At 42.0% G+C, this 27,649-nt stretch overlaps 2 protein-coding genes across 2 annotated transcripts in view; one reads left to right on the forward strand and one right to left on the reverse strand.

The window, feature by feature from the left end:
• Nucleotides 1–27,595, forward strand: LOC112624213 (zinc finger protein 141-like). The gene is given in 8 exon segments (XM_025384588.1): nt 1–182; nt 6,940–7,066; nt 7,497–7,592; nt 23,958–25,112; nt 25,187–25,272; nt 25,274–25,381; nt 25,383–25,504; nt 25,588–27,595. Coding segments are annotated over 8 exon segments (1,950 nt in total). The 5' UTR covers nt 1–179; the 3' UTR covers nt 25,841–27,595.
• ZNF721 (zinc finger protein 721) overlaps nt 1–27,649 on the reverse strand; it is a 207,671-nt gene that overhangs the window by 62,077 nt on the left and 117,945 nt on the right. The gene's annotated exons all lie outside the window — the stretch shown is intronic.

Here is a 27,649-nt window from a genome sequence, read left to right on the forward strand (position 1 = left end):
GTGGCTCGGTCTTTGCGTCTGGCTTCTGCCAGGCCTTGGGTTGGGGGCTTCATCTCTCTGCTTAGTCGGTTCTGGGAGTCCTCAGTGATTTGGCCACAGCCTCAGCCTCCGTTGCTCTGTGACCTGCGGGTATTGGATGATTCCTAGCTAAGACTCCCGGATACCCCTGAAGTGGGGAAATGGTGAGTGTGCGGGGCAGGGCGTCCCAAGGCTGGGGAGGTCTCATCGGAACCGGCGGGAAATGGCGGCGGCGGGACCGAGTCTGCGAACGGAGTCCCCGCTGCCGCCGCTCAGCCCTCCGTCCTCAGTCCCCTCCGGTGAGGGACCCGGGCTCCTGTCGGTCCCCGCACGGCGGCTCTGCCCAGCCTGCAGCCCTCCTCGTTCAGCTCTGCGCCCGCAGCCCCGCAGCTTCCCCGGGCTGTGGGGTGAGGAGCTCACCGGGAAGACGCCGGCGAGGCGTGCGCGGTGCCTGCCTGGGAGGAGCTGTGGTCCGGGGTCCTGTACCTTCTTTACCCTTTTCAGAGTGAGATGGAGGCCCCGTCAAAAGAGAGTTCATGTGAGGAAACGGGGACTCATTAGTGGGAGAGCGCCCCCGTGGTTCGTGGTTTGGGCCAGCCGATCTTGAAGGAAAGGCTTTTGTGAGGTGTGTGAGGAAGGGAAGCCATTCGCCCGCCCGCCCCAACTTTCCCACCGGTCCCCTTGCCCTGAGCGCCGCCTCCGCGTGGCTGTTCCTGGGCGGCATCTTTTAGAATACGCTGGTGTCGTGTGCACAGCGCTTCGCTGGGTTCTGTGAGTCGTTCTGCCACATTATGGAACTTGAGGAGGGTGCGGGCGCCCCTGGTTTGTTGGAGACGTTCAGAAATGAAGACGGGTGTCCAGAGGCAGGGACTGGCGTCTGCAGAGGGGCAGTTGCGGGAAGAGCGCTGAGCTTGTGGGTCTGCGCTGACTCTGGGTGGGGTCGTTAGTGAGTGGCTGGACACCCCGTTGGGGTTGGAGCATTGACGGGTGTTGAGGAAACTCCTCAGGTTTTCTGTCAGAAGAAAGACATGGCTGAGCCTGGGCTGGAGGGAGCCTGGTGTCTGCGGGAGGCGCGCCTGGGTTCTGCACATGCGCTGTCCCGCTGGGCACTGTCCTGTTCCTCCAGGTCTCCTCCCGGGGAGAGGGAACTGGGAACTTAGAGGAAAGGAGTTCTGAGAAACGGCCCTTTCCTGCACCCTGCTGCCGGCCCCCACCCAATGCTAACCCACTCCTGAGCACGCCCACTGGGCATTCGAATGGCCACACTCATCCCAGGATAGGGTTCTACCCTCAGGAATTGTGGCCATGGCAGCTTTGCTCCTAACTTTTTCTGCCAAGAACTCACACACTGACCAGAAGACTCCTGGTTCATTTCAACCCCAGATCTGTAGCAGGAATCTGTTTTCTTCACCCACTAGGCTTCTGGACCACCTGATCCTAATCTCCTCTGCCTTTATGGACTCAGGAATCAGTCAGAGCTTAGCCCTGCCTGGGCCTGAACTTGTAGCACAAACCAGTCCTTTCGTCAATCCTGCCTTGCCCCCACTCAAGGATCTTGATAGCACCTTTCTTCCGCGCTTTTCTTCGCCACAAATCCTCTTTCTTGTGCACACAGTTTGCCCGAGTGCATCCCTCATGTGCCACAAGAATTTAGACGTTGGTGAATTCAAGACCATGCCTTTAGACCTGGCTGTTATAGGACCAAATACAAATCAGAAGAGGCTTAATGCTTTCTTTTTAGAATGAGGGAAGAATTTTTGGTCTTCTCCCTTGAAGTATTTAGTTTGAAAAAAAATTTTTTTTTTTTTTTGAGACGGAGTCTCGCTCTGTCACCCAGGCTGGAGTGCAGTGGCCGGATCTCAGCTCACTGCAAACTCCGCCTCCCGGGTTTACGCCATTCTCCTGCCTCAGCCTCCCGTGTAGCTGGGACTACAGGCGCCCGCCACCGCGCTGGGCTAATTTTTGTATTTTTTTGGTAGAAACGGGGTTTCACCGTGTTAGCCAGGACGGTCTCGATCTCCTGACCTCGTGATCCACCCGTCTCGGCCTCCCAAAGTGCTGGGATTACAGGCGTGAGCCACCGCACCCGGTGAAAATTTTTATATTTAAATATTTTCTCTGCTTATTTGAAATATATATAAATCATTTTAATCTGTTAACTAGGTGATTTATCTTTTTTGACTCAAAATTGTCTTTATCTAGGACATGGAACTATTGCTTTGAAATATGAATAGCAAGAATATACACCTTATTCCACAATTTCTGTAGAAGAGTAGGAGGTTGCTTTCAGCAGGTACCTGCCTTCACGTTTCAAAATCTGCCTTCTGTCACTCAGCTGTGGAAAGTTTATTTTCCCTTTGAATATTACCAATTAGAAAACCCAGATGACCTTCCACATTACTAGTGAAAGTGTAATAAACTGTGTATGATACATGGTACTGTCAAGTCTTCTACTTGAGAGCTAATTAGGGTGTCTCTCTTTGTTTTGGAAATCTCTTAGTAGATTGCCTGTAATGCACATCACATTTTGTTTAATTCTATAACACATTTTCTTGCAGTTCTATTTTTGTGGAGAGTATTTTAGGATTGTAGATGATTTTGCTGTTAGTTATATTTTCCACACACTGTCAAGAATTACTAGATCTTATACAAAAAGTGCCCACCAGGCTTCATCTTAGAGAAAAATCTTCTTTCTCAGGATTACGGTCACAACCCACAATTGTGTGACAAAGTGCAGCAAAGTGCTCCCCAAAGCTGCAAACGAAATGATCTCTCTATTTGGGATCTGCAGTCCCTTCTATAGCAGTTAGACTAGTTTTCTACAAAAATAACTTTTTAAGATAGCAATCAGTTTTTGCACCTCTTTCAGTGCACCAGGCATCTTCAGATCTGACACTGAGTCAGAGATCATGGGGCCCATAAATCCAGCCAGGATCACACATGTGCATTGATTAAACCTGAGAACTTCAATTCTCTCCCTTCTCCCCTTGCCCAAATGCCCACAAATGTGCGTAGCTTACCAGCCCTCCAAGTCTTAAATGTGCAGTTCCAAATTCTGAGTTTATGTCCTGGGATTTGAGAGAAGAACAGAACTTTTATTTGAGAAATACAAGTTCTTTTAATTATGAGAGCCAGTGATGTGTTAAAATGAGACCACAGTCCTACTGTTCCCCTCCTTGAACCATTTGTCTTTTGAAATTACTTGCTATTGCCACAAATGGATATAAATTAACCTAATAATGCCATACTGGACACTATAACCCACACCTTATAGCTTAACAACGTATATAGCCAATCACTAACCAAAGTTACTTCTATAAACCAGTAAGAATTTCTGACAGCTTTCTGTCAGTTCCCCGTGCCTTTCTTTTTGCCTTTAAAAATATACTTGTAATGGCTTCTAATTGGAGTGTATATTCAGGGCAGCTTTATGGTCCAGGGTTGCAATCTTCAAGCTTTGGCTCAAATAAACTCTCTTCTTATATTATGTTTACCCCAACTTTTTCCTTTTAGGTCAAAATGGTTTTTTTGTTTGTTTGTTTGTTTGTTTTTGAGACAGAATCTCACCCTGTCGCCAGGCGGGAGTGCAGTGGCACGATCTTGGCTCACTGCAACCTCCGCCTCCCAAGTTCAAGTAATTCTCCTGCTGGGACAACAGGCACATGCCACCATGCCCAGCTGATTTTTATATTTTGTAGTAGAGACGGGGTTTCACCATGTTGGCCAGGCTGGCCTCAAACTCCTGACCTTGTGATCTGCCTCCCAAAGTCCTGGGATTACAGACGTGAGCCACCGCGCCCGGCCAAAATACTCTTTAGAAAGTGTTGAAGGAGTCTCCAGGAGGGGATCTCTCCTAGTTTTACTCTGCTTGCTATAACACCTAAGAATGCTGAGGCACATTAATCCTACCTAGAATCTGCACATAAAAGCTGGCCTCTGCCTAGGATTCCCAAGACTGGGCCAGACTTTGGGCGAAAGACATACAGAAAACTCACAGAAGGCATTTTCTGCATCATGAGAGGTCAACATAGACATCATAAGCCCCACTTTCAGAGTGGAGCCCTTTCAGTTTTCCAGATCTTCTCCAATTACCTGGTATAGCTGTGTGCGAGACTTCTGGTGTAAACAGAATCCTGTGGCAGATTCTGTAAGTGTAAACAAGCACTTTAGCAGTGGGAGCTCAGGGCCACAAAATCTCCAGAGCCATAGTCACAACTATGCCTCCCTGTAGACTGTGTTATTGGAGTAGAGTGCTTTTGTCCTTCCCCTTGCCTTAGAGTTAGTTGAAAAGGGACAGGGCTTTCACATCTGGATCCAGGATCTGCAGCTCCACCAAGGCTGTTCCATTTTCTGTTTGCACTCCACAAAGTCAGTCTGTCTCTTCTGCCTGGATCACTATGGGGGCAGCATCTGCCCAGGGTCGCTGGGGACACTCTAACCAGCATCTGTGAGTATTTGAGACATTTGACGATGTCCTTTGCAGACTGGGGTCAGTCTGACCCCAAGGTCTGATTCTGCTTCCATTTCAGAGAAAGAGAAATGATTCATCCAGGGTTTGTTCCTCCCCTCACAGAAAGAATCCCCTTGGTTTGTACCCAGATAAGAGTTGCTCCAGTTTTCTGGTATTGGTGAAAAATGAGGAGCTCTGAAGACTCAAACTGATCAATAAGCTAATTGCTTCTATTTCAGATGTTCATTAGAAAAAGGCATGAAGCAGTCATGGTTGCTACCATCAAACTTGCAGTCTAGAGCACATGAATAAATGGTTGAATTCAGCATCATGTGTTCAGTACAAAGATGGAAACTGTACAGGCAACTTAAGCTTCCTTTGGGCTACTTTCCCTTTACTGTGTTTGTGAGGTTTTTTGTTTTTGTTTTTTTTTTAAATAGACAGTATCTCTCTGTCACCCAGGCTGGAGTGCAGTGGTGCTATCCCGGCTCACTGCAACCTCCACCTCCCCGGTTCAAGCAATTCTTCTGCCTCAACCTCATGAGTAGCTGGGACTATAGGCGCCCTCCACCACGTCGGCTAATTTTTTTTGTATTTTTAGTAGAGATGGGGTTTCACCATATTGGCCAGGCTGGTCTCGAACTCCTGACCTTGTGATCCACCCATCTCAGCTTCCCAAAGTGCTGGGATTACAGGCGTGAGCCACCGCACCCAGTCTGTTTTATGAGTTTTGATGCCACTACGTGAATGGCTATTCATTGACAGAAGAGAAATTGTTATTATTTGTATTGTGTTTACCTTGCTAAGAGTAAATATTTAACTTCTAATATAATTGCTCTAGAGAAACATAAGGATTTTGGTTAAATTCCTTGTTACTGTATGTTATACAAAAGACAGAGAAGTGGCTAAAATAGATTAAAATTTCACAAATTCTGGGAATCAAATTTGTCTTGGGCAGGCTTTGAAAAGACAAAACGAAAGTACTTAGTGACATAGAGAGCAGAAGCCTAGGGCCCACTTTCTGTCCCATCCCTGCTGAGATCCACCCTCTTCTGGTCCTCGTCCAGGTCTGAGGCCACACTGAAATCTCTCACAGAACTGATTAGTAGAGGAGATCAGAGTTTCGGGTGGCTACTCCTACCTTCTCTCCAGAGCTGGTGCCCACAATTTTCTGAAACCCAAAAGCCAATAAATAGGGAAAAACTATTTACCTTGAGGCCTTAAATCTTTTCTATAAAATTAAAACTAGTGTTTCTAGAAGCATCCCACGTAGCAACCTGTTCTTCATCCCTGCAGTTTCAGTGGCTTTTTCTTATAAGTCTCCAAGTAAATACAAACACAAAAATAAAAAATTCCTCTGAATTGTACTTAACACTTTCTTTCTGGCTCTCTCCCATCTATTTATATTTAGCTATTATTCTATACATTGAAAAAAAATCAGTCAGGGGAAACAGAAAGGAAATGGAAATTCTGGGCCCTGCATTTAAATCTGGGAAGTATGGGACACTTAGTGTCTACCTCCCAGAATGTTATGAGAATTAACACACATAATGTGAGCTTCCCATCACAGTACTCTGTGACATACGTCTGAGCACATATTACATGCCCCATAAAGATGGCATTAATGCAGGTGCACACGTTATTTTTCAGATGCAGACTTAACTTAGACATTGCCACCATTTCCAACTTCTGTAACCTTACGGGGTCTACAGAGAATGCCATGTTTCAGAATGATGATTGGTGGTCTTGTCTTGGGATAAAAAGTATTTGTGTTGTGATAATGGTGTTGGGGTAAGGGACTCTGTGTGCTGTCTGCTTTCTCTAACTGAGTGGTACTATAATGGGTCTAGAGAGAGGAGCATCAACATTAACAGGAGACTTGCTGTAAAAAGCTAATTCATGGACCCTTTTCAAACCTGCAGAATTTTGTTACTTACAGTGACACCTAGAATATCAAATAATTTATATGTACATTGAAGCTTGAGAGGAAGTGCTTAGCTCAGTGACCCTCAGCCCAGTCTTCCAGTAGGATCACATGGACAGTTTGAAGAGAAACTATCAGCTGTGCCCTCTTCACAGATCCTGTCTATTTTTCTGGGTGAAAACATCCTTATTTTTAAAATTCAGTTCCTTGCATGATTCTACAGTGAGGCCAGGGTCACACATGAGGGCTTCCAGATACTTTACTGAAAGGTGAGTTCACCCTTTGTTCCAGGAGGTCACAGAGCCTACTCTGCTTGGTTTTGGTAGGGGCGTGTCAGTGTAGCCCATTATTTTTATTGCAGCAACAGAAACTGTTGGAATGCCTTCCTTTTTCTGCAGAGCTATAGAATACTTTAGAGAATATTACTGTGTTGAAAGTTATTTTGTCAGATAATCCCAGTCAGTCACATGTCAGAACTAGCTCTCTTAACTCATTTCACCTGTAGTCAAGTTAAGACCTCTGTCACTTGATACATATATATTTTCAGGAACTCTTAACATTCAGGGATGTGGCCATAGAATTCTCTCCAGAAGAGTGGAAATGCCTGGACCCTGCCCAGCAGAATTTGTATAGAGATGTGATGTTGGAGAACTACAGGAACCTGGTCTCCCTGGGTGAGGATAACTTTAATACATAATTCTTAATTCATCTCAGAGCTTTATTTTATTCCTTTGAAAAATTTCTCCTGGAAACTTTTATGTTTTATCTTTACATAAACCTTCTCTTTTCTTGAGCTAATTTGAGTCCTTCACTCTAGATTAGTGGTAATTCTAGAAATTCAAGGACATGAAATATTGTTTCCCACATCTTAAAATCCAATTTGCACTAGTTATTTTTTATTCAGTAGTACTGGGTAGTGGAACTTGGAATCTGCAGATTTAAAATACTTAAATATTCTAAAGATTCTGTCAGGAAACAATTTTTGGATTAATTTTCTAGAATCTTCCATAATATCTCTCTATTCTGCTTAGCATAATACTAGGTTGGTAATTGGAGAATCCCCATCAATATTCATGTTATTCTTATTTTTTTTTAATAAAACAGGTGTTGCTATCTCTAACCCAGACCTGGTCACCTGCCTGGAACAAAGAAAAGAGCCCTACAATGTGAAGATACGTAAGATTGTAGCCAGACCCCCAGGTAGGTGAGAGTGAATGAAGCAGAGGACACAGGCAAGGGGACCAAAGGTCAAGAAGGAAGCCAGGCCTTAAAATGTGGTTTGGGGCTGGGTGCAGTGGCTAACGGCTGTAATCCAAGCACTTTGAGAGGCTGAGGCGGGTGGATCATGAGGTCAGGAGATCGAGATCATGCTGGCCAGCATGGTGAAACCCTGTCTCTACTAAAAATACAAAAATTAGCTGGGTATGGTGGTGCGCACCTGGAGTCCCAGCTACTCAAGAGGCTAAAGCAGGAGAATCACTTGAACCTGGGAGGTGGAGGTTTCAGTGAGCCAAGATCACACCACTGCACTCCAGCTGGTGACAGAGCTAGACTGTCTCAAAAAAAAAACAAAACAAAAACAGGTAGTTTGGGAAGCTCTGCTCCAATGAAAATAATTTCTGAAAAAGCTGCATTTTTTCTGTCCAATGCTGTTAAATCTTCAAAGAATTCTCTTTTTGCTTTATTGATCTCCCTTTAAGTTTACAGGGAGAGCTAATGTCCATCCACTTTATCGCTTATAAGGGGCTGCATGATGTGACTGTTGTTCCATTGCTTTTGGAGACATTGGAATATTTGTGTTATTGAGGAGCTCTATGTCAAAGTATTTTTTTCTTTTTTTCTTTTTTTTTTTTTTTTTGAGACGGAGTCTCGCTCTGTCGCCCAGGCTGGAGTGCAGTGGCCGGATCTCAGCTCACTGCAAGCTCCGCCTCCCGGGTTTACGCCATTCTCCTGCCTCAGCCTCCTGAGTAGCTGGGACTACAGGCGCCCGCCACCTCGGCCGGCTAGTTTTTTGTATTTTTTTAGTAGAGACGGGGTTTCACCGGCTTAGCCAGGCTGGTCTCGATCTCCTGACTTCGTGATCCACCCGTCTCGGCCTCCCAAAGTGCTAGGATTACAGGCTTGAGCCACCGTGCCCGGCCTGCAGTGGATCTTTAGATTAATTTTATCTTACAAAAGTAAAATGTAATACTTAATAAACAAACTGCCCTTTTCCTCTCTTTCTTCAGCTCTTGGAAAACACCATTTTACTTACTGTTTCTATACTTTTGATTGATTTTTATATTGGTATCACTAATTAATATCTGTTTCTTTTTGACTGTTTTTTTTTAACATAATGATCTCAGTCTTTGTTTTTGTAAGTTGTGTCAGAATATCTTTCTGGTTTGTTTTTTTTTTTAATTTAAGTTCTAGGGTACGTATGTACAACATGCAGGCTCGTTACATAGGTATACATGTGCCATGCTGGCCTGCTGCACCCATCAACCCATCATTTACATTAGGTATTTCTCCTAATGCTATCTCTCCCCCCACCCCATGACAAGCCCCAGTGTGTGATGTTCCCCACCCTGTGTTCGAGTGTTCTCATTGTTCAGTTCCCACCTATGAGTGAGAACATGTGGTGTTTGGTTTTTTGTCCTTGTGATAGTTTGCTCAGAATGATGGTTTCCATCTTCATCCATGTCACTGCAAAGGACATGAACTCATCCTTTTTTATGGCTGTATAGTATTCCATGTTGTATATGTGCCACATTTGCTTAATCCAGTCTATCATTGTGGACATTTGGGTTGGTTTCAAGTCTTTGCTATTGTGAATAGTGCCGCAATAAACATACATGTGCGTGTGTCTTTAATGCAGGATGATTTATAGTCCTTTGGATATATACCCAGTAATGGGATGGCTGGGTCAAATGGTATTTCTAATTGTAGATCCTTGAGGAATCACCACACTGTCTTCCACAATGGTTGAACTAGTTTACAGTCCCACTAACAGTGTAAAAGTGTTCCTATTTCTCCACATCCTCTCCAGCACCTGTTTTTTCCTGACTTTAATGATCGCCATTCTAACTGGTGTGAGATGGTATCTGATTATGGTTTTGATTTGCATTTCTCTGATGGCCAGTGATGATGACCATTTTTTCATGTGTCTGTTGACTGCATAAATGTCTTCTTTTGATATCCTGTGCCCACTTTTTGATGGGGTTGTTTCATTTTTTTCTTGTAAATTTGTTTAAGTTCTTTGTAGATTCTGGATGTTAGCCCTTTGTCAGATGGGTAGATTGTAAAAATTTTCTCCCATTCTGTAGGTTGCCTGTTCACTCTGATGGTAGTTTCTTTTGATGCGCAGAAGCTCTTTAGTTTAATTAGATCCCATTTGTCCATTTTGGCTTTTGTTGCCATTGCTTTTGGTGTTTTAGCCATGAAGTCCTTGTCCATGCCTATGTCCTGAATGGTATTGCCTAGGTTTTCTTCTAGAGTTTTTATGGTTTTAGGTCTAACATTTAAGTCTTTAATCCATCTTGAATTAATTTTTGTCTAAGGTGTAAGGAAGGGATCCAGTTTCAGCTTTCTACATATGGCTAGCCAGTTTTCCCAGCACCAATTATTAAATCGGGAATCCTTTTGCCATTTCTTGTTTTTGTCAGGTTTGTCAAAGATCAGATGCTTGTAGATGTGTGGTATTATTTCTGAGGGCTTTGTTCTCTTCCATTGGTCTATATCTCTGTTTTGGTACCAGTACCATGCTGTTTTGGTTACTATAGCCTTGTAGTACAGTTTGAAGTCAGGTAGCGTGATACCTCCAGCTTTGTTCTTTTGGCTTAGGATTGTCTTGGCAATGGAGACTCCTTTTTGGTTCCATATGAACTTTAAAGTAGTTTTTTCCAATTCTGTGAAGAAAGTCATTGGTAGCTTGATGGGGATGGCATTGAATCTATGAATTACCTTGGGCAGTGTGGCCATTTTCACAATACTGATTCTTCCTATCCATGAGCATGGAATGTTGTTCCATTTGTTTGTGTCCTCTTTTATGTCATTGAGCAGTGGTTTGTAATTCTCCTTGAAGAGGTCCTTCACATCCCTTGTAAGTTGGATTCCTAGGTATTTTATTGTCTTTGAAGCAATTGTGAATGGGAGTTCACTCATGATTTGGCTCTGTGTTTGTCTGTTTTTGGTGTATAGGAATGCTTGTGATTTTTTCATGTTGATTTTGTATCCTGAGACTTTGCTGAAGTTGCTTATCAGCTTAAGGAGATTTTGGGCTGAGGCGATGGGGTTTTCTAAATACACAATCATGTCATCTGCAAACAGGGACAATTTGGCTTCCTGTTTTCCTAGTTGAATACCCTTTATTTCTGTCTCCTACCTGATTGCCCTGGCCAGAACTTCTGACCCTATGTTGAATAGGAGTGGTGAAAGAGGGCATCCCTGTCTTGTGCCAGTTTCCAAAGGGAATGCTTCCTGGCCAGGTGCGGTGGCTCATGCCTGTAATCCCAGCACTTTGGGAGGCCATGGCAGGCGGATCATGAGGTCAGGAGATCAAGACCATCCTGGCTAACACAGTGAAACCCCGTCTCTACTAAAAAAAAAAAAAAAAAAAAAGAAAAAATTGGCCAGGTGTGGTGGACACTTGTAGTCCCAGCTACTCAGGAGGCTGAGACAGAAGAATGGCGTGAACCCAGGAGGCAGAGCTTGCAGTGAGCCAAGATCATGCCACTGCACTCCAGCCTGGGTGACAGAGCGAGACTCCATCTCAAAAAAAAAGGACAGGGGGAGTGCTTCCAGTTTTTGCCCATTCAGTATGGTATTGGCTATGGGTTTGTCATAAATAGCTCTTATTATTTTGAGATACATCCCATCAATACCTAGTTTATTGAGAGTTTTTAGTATGAAGCACTGTTCACTTTTGTCAGAGGCCTTTTCTGCATCTATTGAGATAATCATACAGTTTTTGTGTTTGATTCTGTTTATATGATGGATTACGTTTATTGATTTGCGTATGTTGAACCAGCCTTGCCTCCCAGGGATGAAGCCAACTTGATCGTGGTGGATAAGCTTTTTGATGTGCTGCTGGATTCGGTTTGCCATTATTTTATTGAGGATTTTTGCATCGATGTTCATCAGGGATATTGGTCTAAAATTCTCTTTTTTTGTTATGTCTCTGCCAGGCTTTGGTATCAGGATGATGCTGGCCTCATAAAATGAGTTAGGGAGGATTCCCAATTTCTCTATTGATTGGAATAGTTTCAGAAGGAATGGTACCAGCTCCTCTTTGTACCTCTGGTAGAATTCAGCTGTGAATCCGTCTGGTCCTGGACTGTTTTTGGTGGGTAGGCTATTTATTATTGCCTCAATTTCAGAACCTGTTATTGGTCTATTCAGGGATTCAACTTCTTCCTGGTTTAGTCTTGGGAGGGTGTATGTGTCCAGGAATTTATCCATTTCTTCTGGATTTTCTAATTTATTTGCGTGGAGGTCTTTATAGTATTCTCTGATGGGAGTTTGTATTTCTTTGGGATTGGTGGTAATATCCCCTTTATCACTTTTTATTCTGTCTATTTGATTCTTCTCTCTTTTCTTCTTTATTAGTCTTGCTAACGGTCTATCAATTTTGTTGATCGTTTCAAAAAACCAGCTCCTGGATTTGTTGATTTTTTTTTTTTAAGGGTTTTTTGTGTCTCTATCTCTTTCAATTCTGCTCTGATCTTAGTTATTTCTTGCCTTCTACTAGCTTTCGAATGTGTTTGCTGTTGCTTTTCTAATTCTTTTAATTGTGATGTTAGGGTGTCAATTTTAGATCTTTCCAGCTTTCTCTTGTGGGCATTTAGTGGGCATTAATTTCCCTCTACACACTGTTTTAAATGTGTCCCAGAGATTTTGGTATGTTGTGCCTTTGTTCTCATTGGTTTCAAAGAACATCTTTATTTCTGCCTTCATTTGGTTATGTACCCAGTAGTCATTCCGGAGCAGGTTGTTCAGTTTCCATGTATTAGAGTGGTTTTGAGTGAGTTTCTTAATCCTGAGTTCTAGTTTGCACTGTGGTCTGAGAGACAGTTTGTTATAATTTCTGTTCTTTTACATTTGCTGAGGAGTGCTTTACTTCCAACTATGTGGTCAATTTTGGAATAAGTGTGATGTGGTGCTAAGAAGAATGTATATTCTGTTGATTTGGGATGGAGAGTTCTGTAGATGTCTATTAGGTATGCTTGATGCAGAGCTGATTTCAATTCCTGGATATCTTTGTTAACTTTTGTCTCATGGATCTGTCTAATGTTGACTGTGGGGTGTTAAAATCTCCCATTATTATTGTGCGGGAGTGTAAGTCTCTTTGTATGTCTCTAAGGACTTGCTTTATGAATCTGGGTGCTGCTGTATTGGATGCATATATATTTAGGATAATTAGCTCTTCTTGTTGAATTGATCCCTTTACCATTATGTAATGACCTTCTTTATCTCTTTTGATCTTTGTTGGTTTAAAGTCTGTTTTATCAAAGACTAGGATTGCAACCCCTGCTTTTTTTTTTTTTTTCTTTCCATTTGCTTGGTAGATCTTCCTCCATCCCTTTATTTTGAGCCTATGTGTGTCTCTGCACGTGAGATGGGTCTCCTGAATACAGCACACTGATGGGTCTTGACTCTTTATCCAGTTTGCCAGTCTATGTCTTTTAATTGGAGCATTTAGCCCATTTACATTTAAGATTAATATTGTTATGTGTGAATTTGCTCCTGTCATTATGACGTTAGCTGGTTATTTTGCTCATTAGTTGATGCAGTTTCTTCCTAGCATTGATGGTCGTTACAATTGGCATGTTTTTGCAGTGACTGGTACCAGTTGTTCCTTTCCATGTTTAGTGCTTCCTTCAGAAGCTCTTGTAAGGCCTGGTGGTGACAAAATCTCTTAGCATTTGCCTGTCTGTAAAGGATTTTATTTCCCCTTCACTTATGGAGCTTAGCTTGGCTGCCTATGAAATTCTGGGTTGAAAATTCTTTTCTTTAAGAATGTTGAATATTGGCCCCCACTCTCTTCTGGTTTGTAGAGTTTCTGCCGAGAGATCTGCTGTTAGTCTGATGGGCTTCCCTTTGTGGATAATCCGACCTTTCTCTCTGGCTGCTCTTAACATTTCTTCCTTCATTTCAACCTTGGTGAATCTGACAATTATGTGTCTTAGGGTTGCTCTTCTCGAGGAGTATCTTTCTGGTGCTCTCTGTATTTCCTGAATTTGAATGTTGACCTGCCGTGCTAGGTTGGGGAAGTTCTCCTGGATAATTTCCTGAAGAGTGTTTTCCAGCTTGGTTCCATTCTCCTCATTACTTTCAGGTACACCAATCAAATGTAGATTTGGTCTTTTCACATAGTCCCATTTTTCTTGGAGGCCTCGTTTGTTTCTTTTTTTTCTCTAAACTTCTTTTCTTGCTTCATTTCATTCACTTGATCTTCAATTTCTGATACCCTTTCTTCCACTTGATCGAATTGGCTACTGAAGCTTGGCCATGCATTACGTAGTTCTCGTGCCATGGTTTTCAGCTCCATCAGGTTATTTAAGGTCTGCTCTATGCCATTTATTCTAGTTAGCCATTTGTCTAATCTTTTTTCAAGGTTTTTAGCTTCTTTGCAATGGATTCGAACATCCGCCTTTAGCTTGGAGAAGTTTGTTATTACCGATTGTGTGAAGCCCTCGTCTCTCAACTTGTCAAAGTCATTCTCCATCCAACTTTGGTCTGTATGCTGGGGAGGAGCTGCGTTCCTTTGGAGGAGAAGAGGCACTCTGATTTTTAGAATTTTCAACTTTTCTGCTCTGGTTTCTCCCCATCTTTGGTTTTATCTACCTTTGGTCTTTGATGATGGTGACATACAGATGGGGTTTGATGTGGATGTCCTTTGTGTTTCTTAGTTTTCCTTCTAACAGTCAGGACCCTCAGCTGCAGATCTGTTGGAGTTTGCTGGAGGTCCACTCCAGACGCTGTTTGCCTGGGTATCACCAGCGGAGGCTGCAGGAGAGCAAATATTGCACAACGCCAAATGTTTCCGCGTGATCCTTCTTCTGGAAACTTCATCTCAGAGGGGCACCCGGCTGTATGAGGTGTCAGTCAGCCCCTACTGGGAGGTGTCTCCCAGTTAGGCTACTCTGGGGTCAGTGACCCACTTGAAGAGGCAGACTGTCCGTTCTCAGATCTCAAACTCCGTGCTGGGAGGACCACCACTCTCTTCAAAGCTGACAGGGATGTTTAAGTCTGCAGAAGTTTCTGCTGCCTTTTGTTCAGTTATGCCCTTCCCCCAGAGGTGGAGTCTACAGAGGCAGGCAGGCCTCCTTGAGCTACGGTGGGCTCCACCTAGTTCGAGCTTCCTGGCTGCTTTGTTTACCTACTCAAGCCTCAGCAATGGCAGACACCCCTCCGCCAGCCTTGCTGCTGCCTTGCAGTTGATTTCAGACTGCTGTGCTAGCAGTGAGCGAGGCTCTGTGGGCGTGGGACCCTCCGAGCCAGGCATAGGATATAATCTCCTGGTGTGCCGTTTGCTAAGACCATTGGAAAAGCGCAGTATTAGGGTGAGAGTGTCTTCTTTTGAGAAATGTCTGTTCATATCCTTTGCCCACTTTTTGATGGTGTTATTTTTTTCTTTAAAATTTCTTTAAGTTCTTTATAGATTCTGGATATAAGCCTTTGTCAGATGGGTAGATTGCAAAAGTTTTTTCCCTTTCTGTAGGTTGCCTGTTCACTCTGATGGTAGTTTCTTTTGCTGTGCAGACACTCTTTAGTTTAATGAGATCCTATTTGTCTATTTTGGCTTTTCTTGCCATTGCTTTTGGTGTTTCAGTCATGAAGTCCTTGCCTATGCCCAAGTCCTGAATGGTATTTCCAGGTTTTCTCCTAGGGTTTTTATGATTTTAGGTCTAACATTTAAGTTTTTAATCCATCTTGAATTAATTTTTGTATAAGATGTAAGGAAGGGATCCAGTTTCATCATTCTACATAGGACTAGCCAGTTTTCCCAGCACCATTTATTAAATCGGGAATCCTTTTGCCATTTCTTGTTTTTGTCAGGTTTGTCAAAGATCAGATGCTTGTAGATGGGTGGTATTATTTTTGAGGGCTCTGTTCTGTTCCATTGGTCTATATCTCTGTTTTGGTACCAGTACGATGCTGTTTTGGTTACTGTAGCCTTGTAGTATAGTTTGAAGTCAGGTTAATATTGTTATGTGTGAATTTGCTTCTGTCATTATGATGTTAGCTGGTTATTTTGCCCGTTAGTTGATGCAGTTTCTTCCTAGCATCGATAGTCTCTACAATTTGGCATGGTTTTTTTTTTTTTTTTTGAGACGGAGTCTCGCTGTGTCTCCCAGGCTGGAGTGCAGTGGCGTGATCTCGGCTCACTGCAAGCTCCGCCTCCCGGGTTCATGCCATTCTCCCGCCTCAGCCTCCCAAGTAACTGAGACTACAGGCGCCTGCCACCACGCCCGGCTAGTTTTTTGTATTTTTTTTTAGTAGAGACGGGGTTTCACCATGTTAGCCAGGATAGTCTCGATCTCCTGACCTCGTGATCCACCCGCCTCGGCCTACCAAAGTGCTGGGATTACAGGCTTGAGCCACCGCGCCCGGCCATAATTTGGCATGTTTTTGTAGTGGCTGGTACAAGTTGTCCCTTTCCATGTTTAATGCTTCCTTCAGGAGGTCTTGTAAGGCAGGTCTGATGGTGACAAAATCTCTCAGCATTTGCTTGCCTGTCTGTAAAGGATTTTATTTCTCCTTCACTTATGGAGCTTAGTGTGACTGGATATGAAATTCTAGGTTGAAACTTCTTTAAGAATGTTGAATATTGGCCCCCATTCTCTTTGGCTTGTAGAGTTTCTGCCAAGAGGTCTGCTGTTAGTCTGATGGGCTTCCCTTTGTGTATAACCCGACCTTTCTCTCTGGCTGCCCTTAACATTTTTTCCTTCATTTCAACCTTGGTGAATCTGACAATTATGTGTCTTGGGGTTGCTCTTCTCGAGGAGTATCTTTGTGGTGTTCTTTGTATTTCCTGAATTTGAATGTTGGCCTGCCTTGCTAGGTTGGGGAAGTTCTGGATATTATCCTGAAGAGTGTTTTCCAACTTGGTTCCATTCTCCTCATCACTTTCAGGTACACTAATCAAACATAGATTTGGTCTTTTCACATGGTCCCATATTTCTTGGAGGCTTTGTTCATTTCTTTTTACTCTTTTTTCTCTAAACTTCTCTTCTTGCTTTATTTCATTCATTTGATCTTCAATCTCTGATACCCTTTCTTCCTCTTGATCAAATCAGCTATTGAAGCTTGTTCATGTTTCATGTAGTTCTCATGCCATGGTTTTCAGCCCTTTCAGGTCATTTAAGGTCTTCTCTACGCTGTTTATTCTAGTTACCCATTCGTCTAATCTTTTTTCAAGGTTTTTAGCTTCCTTGTGATGGGGTCCAACATCCTTCTTTAGCTCCGAGAAGTTTGTTATTACCGACCCTCTGAAGCCTACTTCTGTCAGCTCATCAAAGTCATTCTCCATCTAGCTTTGTTCCGATGCTGGTGAGGAGCTATGATCCTTTGGAGGAGAGGAGGTGCTCTAGTTTTTTGAATGTTCAGCTTTTCTGCTCTGTTTTCTCCCCATCTTTGTGGTTTTATCTACCTTTCTATCTACCTTTTATCTACCTTTTGATGTTGGTGACCTACAGATGGAGTTTTGATGTGGATGTCCTTTTTGTTGATGTCAATGCTATTCCTTTCTGTTTGTTGTGTTTTTCTTCTAACAGGTCCCTCAGCTACAGGTCTGTTGGAGTTTGCTGGAGGTCTACTCCAGACCCTCTTTGCCTGGGTATCACCAGCGGAGGCTGCAGAACAGCAAATATTGCTGCCTGATCCTTCCTCTGGAAGCTTTGTCCCAGAGGGGCACCTGCCTCTATTAGGTGTCAGTCGACTCCTACTGGGAGGTGTCTCCCAGTTAGGCTACACGGGGGTCAGGGACCCACTTGAGGAGGCAGTCTGCCCGTTCTCAGATCTCAAACACCATCCTGGGAGAACCACGGCTCTCTTCAGAGCTGTCAGACAGGGACGATTAAATCTGCAGAAGTTTCTGCTGCCTTTTGTTCAGCTATACCCTGTCCCTAGAGGTGGAACCTATAGAGGCAACTGGCCTTGCTGAGCTGCAGTGGGCTCCTCCCAGTTTGAGCTTCCCCAGCTGCTTTGTTTACTTACTCAAGCCTCAGCAATGGTGGACACTTCTCCCCCTGTCAGGCTGCTGCCTCGCAGGTCAATATCAGACTGCTGCACTAGCAGTGAGCAAGGCTCCATGGTTGTGGGACCTGGCAAGCCAGGCACAGGATATAATCTCCTGGTGTGCCGTTTGCTAAGACCATTGGAAAAACACAGTATTTGGGCAGGAGTGTCCTGATTTTCCAGATACAGTCAGTCACAGCTTCCCTTGGCTAGGAGAGGGAAATCCCCCAACCCCTTGTGCTTCCCAGGTGAGGCGATGCCCCTCCCTGTTTTGGCTCACCCTCCATGGGCTGCACTGCACCCATTGTCCAACCAGTCCCAGTGAGATGAACCAGGTACCTCAGTTGGAAATGCAGAAATCACCCGTCTTCTATGTTGATCACGCTGAAAGCTGCAAACCGGAGCCATTCCTATTCAGCCATCTTGGAATGGGATGTCTTTGCTCTATTTTTAAATTGCATGTTATTTTTGTTGTTAAGCTTGTTAAATATTCTAAAAGTTTATCTTTTGTGTGCATTTCACAAATATTTTCTTTCACTCTGTAGATTATCTCTTCACTTTGTTAATGTTTTCTTTGCTGTGCAAAACATTTTTAGTTTGTTGTAATCCCATTTGCATAATGTTGCTTCTTTTGCCTGTGCTTTTGAGGTCTTACTTAAAAATTCTTTGCTCTGTAATAAGTGGTAAAGCATTCCTCCGTATTTACCCAAATAGCTTCATAGGTTTGGGATTCACATTTAAATCTTTATGTGCGATTGGGTTTTTTATATCATAAGAGCTAGGGGCCTACTTTCATTTTTTGATTATCATGTAGATAATCAATTTTCCTAGCACCATTTATTGAAAAGACTGTCTTTTTCCAAATGTGTGTTCTTGACATCTTTGTTGAAAATCACTTGCCTCTAGGTTCATGAATTTATTACTGAGCTCACTGGATAGTTTGATATGTCTGTTTTTATGCCAGTATCATGTTGTATTGCTTATTATAGCTTTATAGGATATTTCGGAGTCAGGTAGTGTAATGCCTCCAACTTGATTCTTTTTGCCAAGGATTACCTTCGCTATTTGGGGGTCTTTGGTTGGTCCTGGTTAATTTTAAGCTTGTTTGTTCCATTTCTCTGAAAAAGTCATTGGTATTTTGATACAGATGGCATTGAATCTGTGTATCACCTTGGGTAGTATGGCCACTTTCCTAATGTTTTTTCAGTTCATAAGGAAAAATATCTTTCAATTTTTATGTCTTTTTCAGTTTTTTAACAATTCTGTTGTTGTTTGTTTTCTGAGACGAAGTCTCACTCTGTTGCCCAGGCTGGAGTGCAATGGTGTGATCTCAGTGCACCACAACCTCTGCTTCTCGGGTTAAATGATTGTCTTGCCTTAACCTCCTGAGTGGCTGGGGCGACAGGCGCATGCCACCATGCCCCGCTAATTTTTGTATTTTTAGTAGTGATGGGGTTTCACCATGTTGGTCAAGCTGCTCTCGAACTCCTGACCTCGTGATCTGCCTACCTTGGCCTCCCAAAGTGCTAGGATTACAGGCATGAGCCACCACGCCCAGCATTATCAATGTTTTTAAATTATCAGTGTAGAGAGTGTTCATCTTTTCAATTCAGTTTGCTGCTAGACATATTTTATTTTACTTTATTTTATTTGGGATGGAGTCCTGCTTTGTCACCCAGACCGGAGTGCACTGATGTGATCTCGGCTCACCACAACCTCTGCCTCCTAGATTCAAGCAATTCTTCTGAGTAGCTGGGAGTAGCTGGACTGCATCCAGCTAATTTTTGTATTTTTAGTAGAGACAGGGTTTCGCCATGTTGACCAGGCTGGTCTTGAACTCCTAACCTCAGGTGATCCTCATGCCTCAACCTCCCAAAGTGCTAGGATTACAGGCATAAACCACCACACCTGGCCAGCACCTTTATTTTTTATTGTAGATACAGAAGAAACATTGCCAAAATTGAACATGCCTTTGTGATTTAAGCAACTCAACAAATTAGGTATAGATTATATGTACCTCAATACAGTAAAGACCATATATGATTAATAATGATCAGATTAATAGCTGATACCATACTGGATAGCAAAGAGCAGAAAACTTTTTATTTGAGATGTGGAACAAGACAAGGATGTTTTTATTTTATACTATAATTGACAGCATCTGACCATGTACACTGTAAGACTGGAGCACAAGTCAAATATGGATCACTGATATGTCTATTTCCAGTATGAGTCTGTGTTTATTTATCTGTATGCATATTGTTTTTGTTTTGTTTATGAGTTGTATACTTGTTCTGTTTGTGTATACAGTTGTGGTTTTGAGTAGTCATTGAAATCCTAATTTTACTCTCTATTTATTTCTAAATCTATATTTATGTGTGGGAGAAACACTTTTGCGACTTGAAGATAAGTTCAAAAACTGTCATATGTCTGTATCTCAGATTTTAGATACTTTTTTTTTTTTTTCTTTTTGAGGCGGAGTCTCGCTCTGTCACCCAGGCTGGAGTGTAGTGGCCGGATCTCAGCTCACTGCAAGCTCCGCCTCCCAGGTTTACGACATTCTCCTGCCTCAGCCTCCCGAGTAGCTGGGACTACAGGCGCCCGCCACCTCGCCCGGCTAAGTTTTTTGTATTTTTTAGTAGAGACGGGGTTTCACCGGGTTAGCCAGAATGGTCTCGATCTCCTGACCTCGTGATCCGCCCGTCTCGGCCTCCCAAAGTGCTGGGATTACAGGCTTGAGCCACCGCGCCCGGCTAGATACTATTTTTAATTGTCAAAAACACATAAACTTTACAATCTTTTTTTTTTTTTTTTTTTTGACATGGAGTCTCAGTCTGTCATGCAGGCTAGAGTGTAGCGATGCAATCTCCGTTCACGGCATCCTCCTCCCAGATTCAAGTGATTGTTTTGCCTCAGTCTCCTGAGCAGCTGGGATTACAGGTGTGTACCACCACGCCCAGCTAATTTTTGTATTTTTTGTAGAGATGGGGTTTCACCATATTGACCAGGCTGGTCTTGATCTCCTGACCTCGTTATCCACCCACCTCAACCTCCCAAAATGCTGAGATTACAGGTGTGAGCCACTGCACCCAGCCAAAACTTTACAATCTTAAATACCATTTTTTTCCAAATTTTTTTTTTTTTTTTTTTGAGACGGAGTCTTGCTGTGCCGCCCAGGCTGGAGTACAGTGGCCGGATCTCAGCTCACTGCAAGCTCCGCCTCCCGGGTTCACGCCATTCTCCTGCCTCAGCCTCCCGAGTAGCTGGGACTACAGGCGCCTGCCACCTCGCCCGGCTAGTTTTTTGTATTTTTAGTAGAGACGGGGTTTCACCGTGTTAGCCAGGATGGTCTCGATCTCCTGACCTCGTGATCCGCCCATCTCGGCCTCCCAAAGTGCTGGGATTACAGGCTTGAGCCACCGCGCCCGGCCTTTTTCCAAATTTTGTTATTACAATTTAACTTCTGGAGTACGTGTGAAAAACATGTTACATAGGTATATACGTGCCATAAATACTTTTAAGTATTCACCTTAGTCATATTATATCAATATTGTTATGCACTCTATCTCTGGAATATGTTTATCTTGCAAGTCTTAACACTCATACACATTAAACAACTACCTACTTTTTCTGTTTTCTGGTGCTTTATAAAAACAATTCTGTTTTCTATTTTAGAGTCAGACTGCTTTAGATGTCTCATGTAAGTTGACTCATGCAATTTTTGTCTCTTCTTGGCTGACTTATTTCATGTTACACAGTGCCATCAGTTGGGGGGTGCGATGGCTCATGCCTGTAATCCCAGCACTTTGGGAGGCTGAGGCAAGCGGATCACAAAGTCAGGAGATTGAGACCATCCTGGCTAACACAGTGAAACCCTGTCTGTGCTAAAAATATAAAAAATATTGGCCAAGTGTGGTGGCAAGCATCTGTAGTCCCAGCTACTCGAGAGGCTGAAGCAGGAAAATGGTGTGAACCCAGGAGGTGGAGCTTGCAGTGAGCCAAGATGGCACCACTGAACTGCAGCCTGAGAGACAGAGTGAGACTCTGTCTCAAAAAAAAAAAGAAAAAGAAAAAAAAAATTTCTCAGTCATTATTTTTGTATTTTTCACTTCTGTGATTTTTTATATTTTTAATGTTTTCATTTATATATATATTTTAAATAATATTTAGTTGTGTTACCATTTAGCTCATTGAGCTTTATTCTGGTCAAATTTTAAAACTTTGTTTATCTTCAGTTTTAATTATTGTTCTGAACTTTTGTTTTTGTTTTGTTTTGAGATGGAGTCTCATTCTGTCACTCAGGCTGGAGTGCAGTGGTGTGATCTTGGCTCCCTGCAACCTCTACCTCCAGGGTTTAAGCAATTCTTCTGCCTCAGCCTCCTTATTAGCTGGGACTACAGGTGTGTGCCACCATGCCCAGCTAATTTTTGTAGTTTTAGTAGAGACGGAGTTTCACCATTTCGGCCAGGATGTTTTTGATCTCTTGACCTCGTGATCTGCCTGCCCCAGCCTCCCAAAGTGCTGTGATTACAGACATGAGCCACTATGCCTGGTCTTTTCTGAAAATGTGTGTGTGTGTGTGTGTTTGTGTGTGTGTGTGTGTGTGTGTGTGTATGTGTCGGAGTCTCACTCTGTCGCCCAGGCTGGAGTGCAGTGGCATGATCTCGGCACACTGCAAGCTTTGCCTCCTGTGTTTACATCATGCTCCTGCCTCAGCCTCCCACGTAGCTAGGACTACAGGTGTCCGTCACCACGTCCAGATAGTTTTTTTTTTTTTTTTTTTTTTTTGAGGTGGAGTCTCGCTCTGTCGCCCAGGCTGGAGTGCAGTGGCGCGGTCTCGGCTCACTGCAAGCTCTGCCTCCTGGCTTCACGCCATTCTCCTGCCTCTGCCTCCTGATTAGCTGGGACTACAGGCACCCACCACCGCGCCCAGCTAATTTTTTGTATTTTTTAGTAGAGACGGGGTTTCACTGTGTTAGCCAGGATGATCTCAATCTCCTGACCTTGTGATCCGCCCACCTCGGCCTCCCAGAGTGCTGGGATTACAGGCGTGAGCCACTGTGTCCGGTCGTCCGGGTAGTTTTTTTGTATTTTTAGTAGGGACGGGGTTACACCATGTTAGCCGAGCGGTCTCTTATCTCCTGACCTTGTGATCCTCCCACCTCAGCCTGCCAAAGTGCTGGGATTACAGGCGTGAGCCACCACGCCCGGCCCCTTTTCTGAAAATTTTTAAATTGTTGGACCATGTTGTTCTAATATTTTGTGTACATTGTAATGTTTGGTTGTTATTTGAACATTAACAAAAAACTATTTGTCACAATCTTTACAGTGTAGGTTTTTCTTGACATGGTCTGAAACCAATTGTCCTTGAAGGAGATTATGGTAACCTCTCATACATCTTCTAAGGATGTGTCTTCTCTGGAATTTTGTGTTTACTTTTCAGTTAAAAGTGTTTGTTCATGTTCCTTCTTAACAGTCTCTAGGGCCGGGCGCAGTGGCTCACGCCTGTAATCTCAGCATTTTGGGAGGCCGAGGCCAGCGGATCACGAGGTCACAAGATCGAGACCTTCCTGGCTAACACAGTGAAACCCCATCTCCACTAAAAATACAAAAAATTAGCCGGGCATGATGGCGGGCGCCTGTAGTCCCAGCTATTCGGGAGGCTGAGGCAGGAGAATGGCGTGAACCTGGGAGGCGGAGGTTGCAGTGAGCCGAGATCACACTAACGCACTCCAGCCTGGGTGACAGAGCGAGACTCTGTCTCTAAAAACAAACAAAAAAATACAGTCTCTAATCACTTGTTCCACCTCTTGCCTGTATTTAGCATGGCAGTCTGCTCCTGAAACATTTACATTTGGTTTCAGCAGACCCAATCTGTCCTCCCAAAGTATACCACCATTTCAGCACTCTGTGGTATTGGAGACAAAAACCAGGCTCTGTAAAGACACCCAAAAGCCAGAAGTAAGGATATCTGTATCAGTATTTCTCTTCTCTTTAAAGGAAGAAGCCAGGAGTTGATACTTCATTCCTAATGGCATAGTGCTATTGGGGAGGAGGAAGAGCTGTTGGTGGGTAAATGTAGCAAACATTCCTTCCTGTTCAATGTGGCTCTTGGCATTTTGCTTACCTGAGGCATTGCATACAATTAACTCATTTATAGGTTTCACAGAAAGGCATCTTTTTTAGTACATGTTTGCTACATGTATATGTCTGTAAAGAAATTATGGCCTGTGGGATTTTGTTATGCCATCTAACTAATGTAGTTTGAATAATTTCATAAGATTTACAAAGTATATTTATATGAATATACTAAGTGGGATAATTTGTAATTTTTATTCCTTTCAGCTGTGTGTTCTCATTTCACCCAAGACCGTTGGCCAGTGCAGGGCATAGAAGATTCATTCCATAATCTTATACTGAGAAGATATGAGAAATGTAGACATGAGAATTTACAATTAAGAAAAGGCTGTAAAAGTTTGAATGACTGTAAGTTGCAGAAAGGAGGTTATAATGAATTTAATGAATGCTTGTCAACTACCCAGAGCAAAATATTTCAGTGTAAAGCAAACATCAAAGTTGTTAGTAAATTTTCAAAATCAAACAAACGTAAGACAAGACATACTGGAGAGAAACAATTTAAATGTAAAGAATGTGGCAAATCTTTTCCTAAGTTTACACACGTAACTCAACATAAGGTAATTCATGCTGGAGAGAAACCCTACACATGTGAAGAATGTGGCAAAGCCTTTAAATGGTCTTTAATATTTAATGAACATAAGAGAATTCATACTGGAGAGAAACCTTTTACTTGTGAAGAATGTGGCAGCATCTTTACCACATCCTCACACTTTGCTAAGCATAAAATAATTCATACTGGAGAGAAACCCTATAAATGTGAAGAATGTGGCAAAGCCTTTAATAGGTTCACAACCCTTACTAAACATAAGAGAGTTCATGCTGGAGAGAAACCCATCACGTGTGAAGAATGCAGGAAAATCTTTACCTCATCTTCAAACTTTGCCAAACATAAGAGAATTCATACTGGAGAGAAACCCTACAAATGTGAAGAATGTGGCAAAGCCTTTAATAGGTCCACAACCCTTACTAAACATAAGAGAATTCATACTGGAGAGAAACCCTACACATGTGAAGAATGTGGCAAATCCTTTAGACAGTCCTCAAAACTGAATGAACATAAGAAAGTTCATACTGGAGAGAAGCCCTACAAATGTGATGAATGTGGCAAAGCCTTTGGACGGTCCAGGGTCCTGAATGAACATAAAAAAATTCATACTGGAGAGAAACCCTACAAATGTGAAGAATGTGGCAAAGCCTTTAGACGGTCCACAGATCGGAGTCAACATAAGAAAATTCATAGCACAGCTAAACCCTACAAATGCAAGGAATGTGACAAAGCCTTTAAACAGTTCTCACTCCTGAGTCAGCATAAGAAAATTCATACTGTAGATAAACCCTACAAATGTAAAGATTGTGACAAAGCCTTTAAACGGTTCTCACACCTGAATAAACATAAGAAAATTCATACCTGAGAGAAATCCTACCCATGTGACAAACTTTTGGATGGTCCACAAACCTGAATGAACATGAGAAAATTTATACTGGAGAGAAACCCTGGAAATGTGAAGAACATGGCAAAGTTCTTTACCTCATTCTCAAAACTTGCTAAACATAAGAGAATTCATACCAGAGAGAAACTGTACAAATGTGAAGAATGTGGCAAAGCCTGTGGATGGTCTACAAACCTGAATTGAGCAGAAGAAAATTATTACTACAGATAAACCCTGCAAATGTAAAGAATGTGACAAAACCTTTAAACAGTCCTCACTGGTGAATAAATATAAGAAAAATCATGCTGGAGGGAAGCCCTACACATGTGGCAGAATGTGGCAAAGCATTTAATTGGTCCTCAACGCTTAATAAATATAAGATAATTCATACTGGAGATGAACTTCACATGTGAACAGTGTGATAAAGCCTTTAAATGGTCCTCAATCCTTAATGAACATAAGCAAATTCATGCTGGAGCAAAATGCTTGACATGTGAAGAATGTTGCACAGTCTTTACCACATCCTCAAACTTTGTTAAACATAAGAGAATTTATACCAGAGTGAAATCCTACACATGTAAAGAATGTGGCAAAGTCTTTGATAGGTTCTCAACCCTTACTGTACACAAGAGAATTCATTCTGGGGAAAACATGCTATAAATGTGAAGAATGTGGCAGAGCCTTCAGACCATCCACAAACCTTTATGAAAATTCACATTTGAGCATAGAAGATTCATTCCACAAACATCTTGAGAAGATATGAAAGATGAATATAAGAAAATTCATACTAGATATAAAACCATAGAAATGTAAATGATGTGGCAAAACCTTTAATCCATACTCCAGGCTTCTTAAACATACGAGAACTCATACTGGAGGAAAGTCTTACAAATGTGAAGAATGTGGCAGTCTTTAAATCTTCCTCAAGTCTTTTCTAATCATAAGATAATTCACACTGGAGAGAAAATGCAAACATGAAAAGTGTGACAAAGCTTGTAACCACACTTCAATCTATTCTAAATATAAGAGAAATTATACTGGTGAGAAGCCATAAAAATATGAAAAATGTTGCAAAGCCTTCAAATGCTTGTCATATCTTACTGTATATATATAATTCCTATTGAATAAATCCCCTGGAAATACAAAAAATGTGGCAAAACTTTTACCAATGCTCATCTTTTTGCACATGATAGCCTTTATACTCAAGAAAAGTTGTAGAAATATAAAATATATAGAAAAGTCATATCTACTCACATTTTACTAACTAGCAAAGTTCGTACATATTAAAAACATTATAAATGTAATTTCTGTTGAAAGACCTTTCAGAAAATTATAGGCCTTCAAAGTGAAGAAGAGTATTCTTAAGACAAGCGATACAAACATAAAGAGGGTTGTAGTACCTGTACTTCTATCATGGATTTTGTTATACACATTTTGTAATAGGGGAAAACCCTGAAGGAGACTTTCTTCAACATCAGAAAATTTATATTGGCGAGAAATCCTACAAATGTAGTAAATGTGGAAAAACATTTGTTCAAAAACTGCAGCTGAAAAAACACCAGAGAGTTTCTGCTAGAATATAATTTGTAGATGCAGTAAATGTGAAGAAATATTTAGTCTAAAATTAAGACTGTAAACATCAGAGGATTTACAGTAGAAAGAACTAAGGAACTAACACTTTGGACACTGCAGTAAATCAGAGTATTAAATATAAAAAATAATGCAAAGTTGAACCTGTTAGAGAATTTCTTTGTATATAAGTTGAAAAGATTTTTGAAGAGATACTACATTTAAAGTATATTTTTTCACTTGAAAAAAGTATAGATTTTTTGAAAAGCATATAATAGTTAATTCAACTCAAATTATTTCATACTATTTCAACACATTCCTGTTTATATGAAAGTGTGTGATGAATCGTTGCTGCGTCAGAGATGAGAGATTCTCTTTCATTCAGTGGGCATTATTCATGAATTTTTACAAGAAAGGGTAAGAACATAAATGAAAGATCCATGATGAAAATCTAAGCAGAGAGGCTTTTTTGTAGTTGACAATATTGAGTGATGCATGAGGTAGGTGTTCGGAGTAATATTCTTCTGCATTATAGTGAGAGAAAAACAATCTGTATTTTACTAGTAAATTGTTTTACCAATTATACATTTATGTAATAAAATACAGTACATTTTTAAATTATTTTAAGATTATGTGGGAACAATTTTTTAACTAAAGAAAATTGTTAACGTTTTGAAATGTTGCTTGAATGAAGTGTCATTATGCCACCAACTTAACACCTATCCCATCTTACTCAAGGGTGTAGGTAAAAGATGGTAACAATGGTAACATAGTTGAATGACATTTTTAGTATTCTCTTTTTCCAATGGCTTTAAATAGCAAATATATTGAAGAATATCTTTCCCATTTGTTGCATTTTTATTTTCTAAAATTTTTGTGGGTATGTAGTATGCATATTTA

Source organism: Theropithecus gelada, chromosome 5 (assembly GCF_003255815.1).
Source record: "Theropithecus gelada isolate Dixy chromosome 5, Tgel_1.0, whole genome shotgun sequence".
NCBI classification, from domain to species: Eukaryota; Metazoa; Chordata; class Mammalia; order Primates; family Cercopithecidae; genus Theropithecus; species Theropithecus gelada.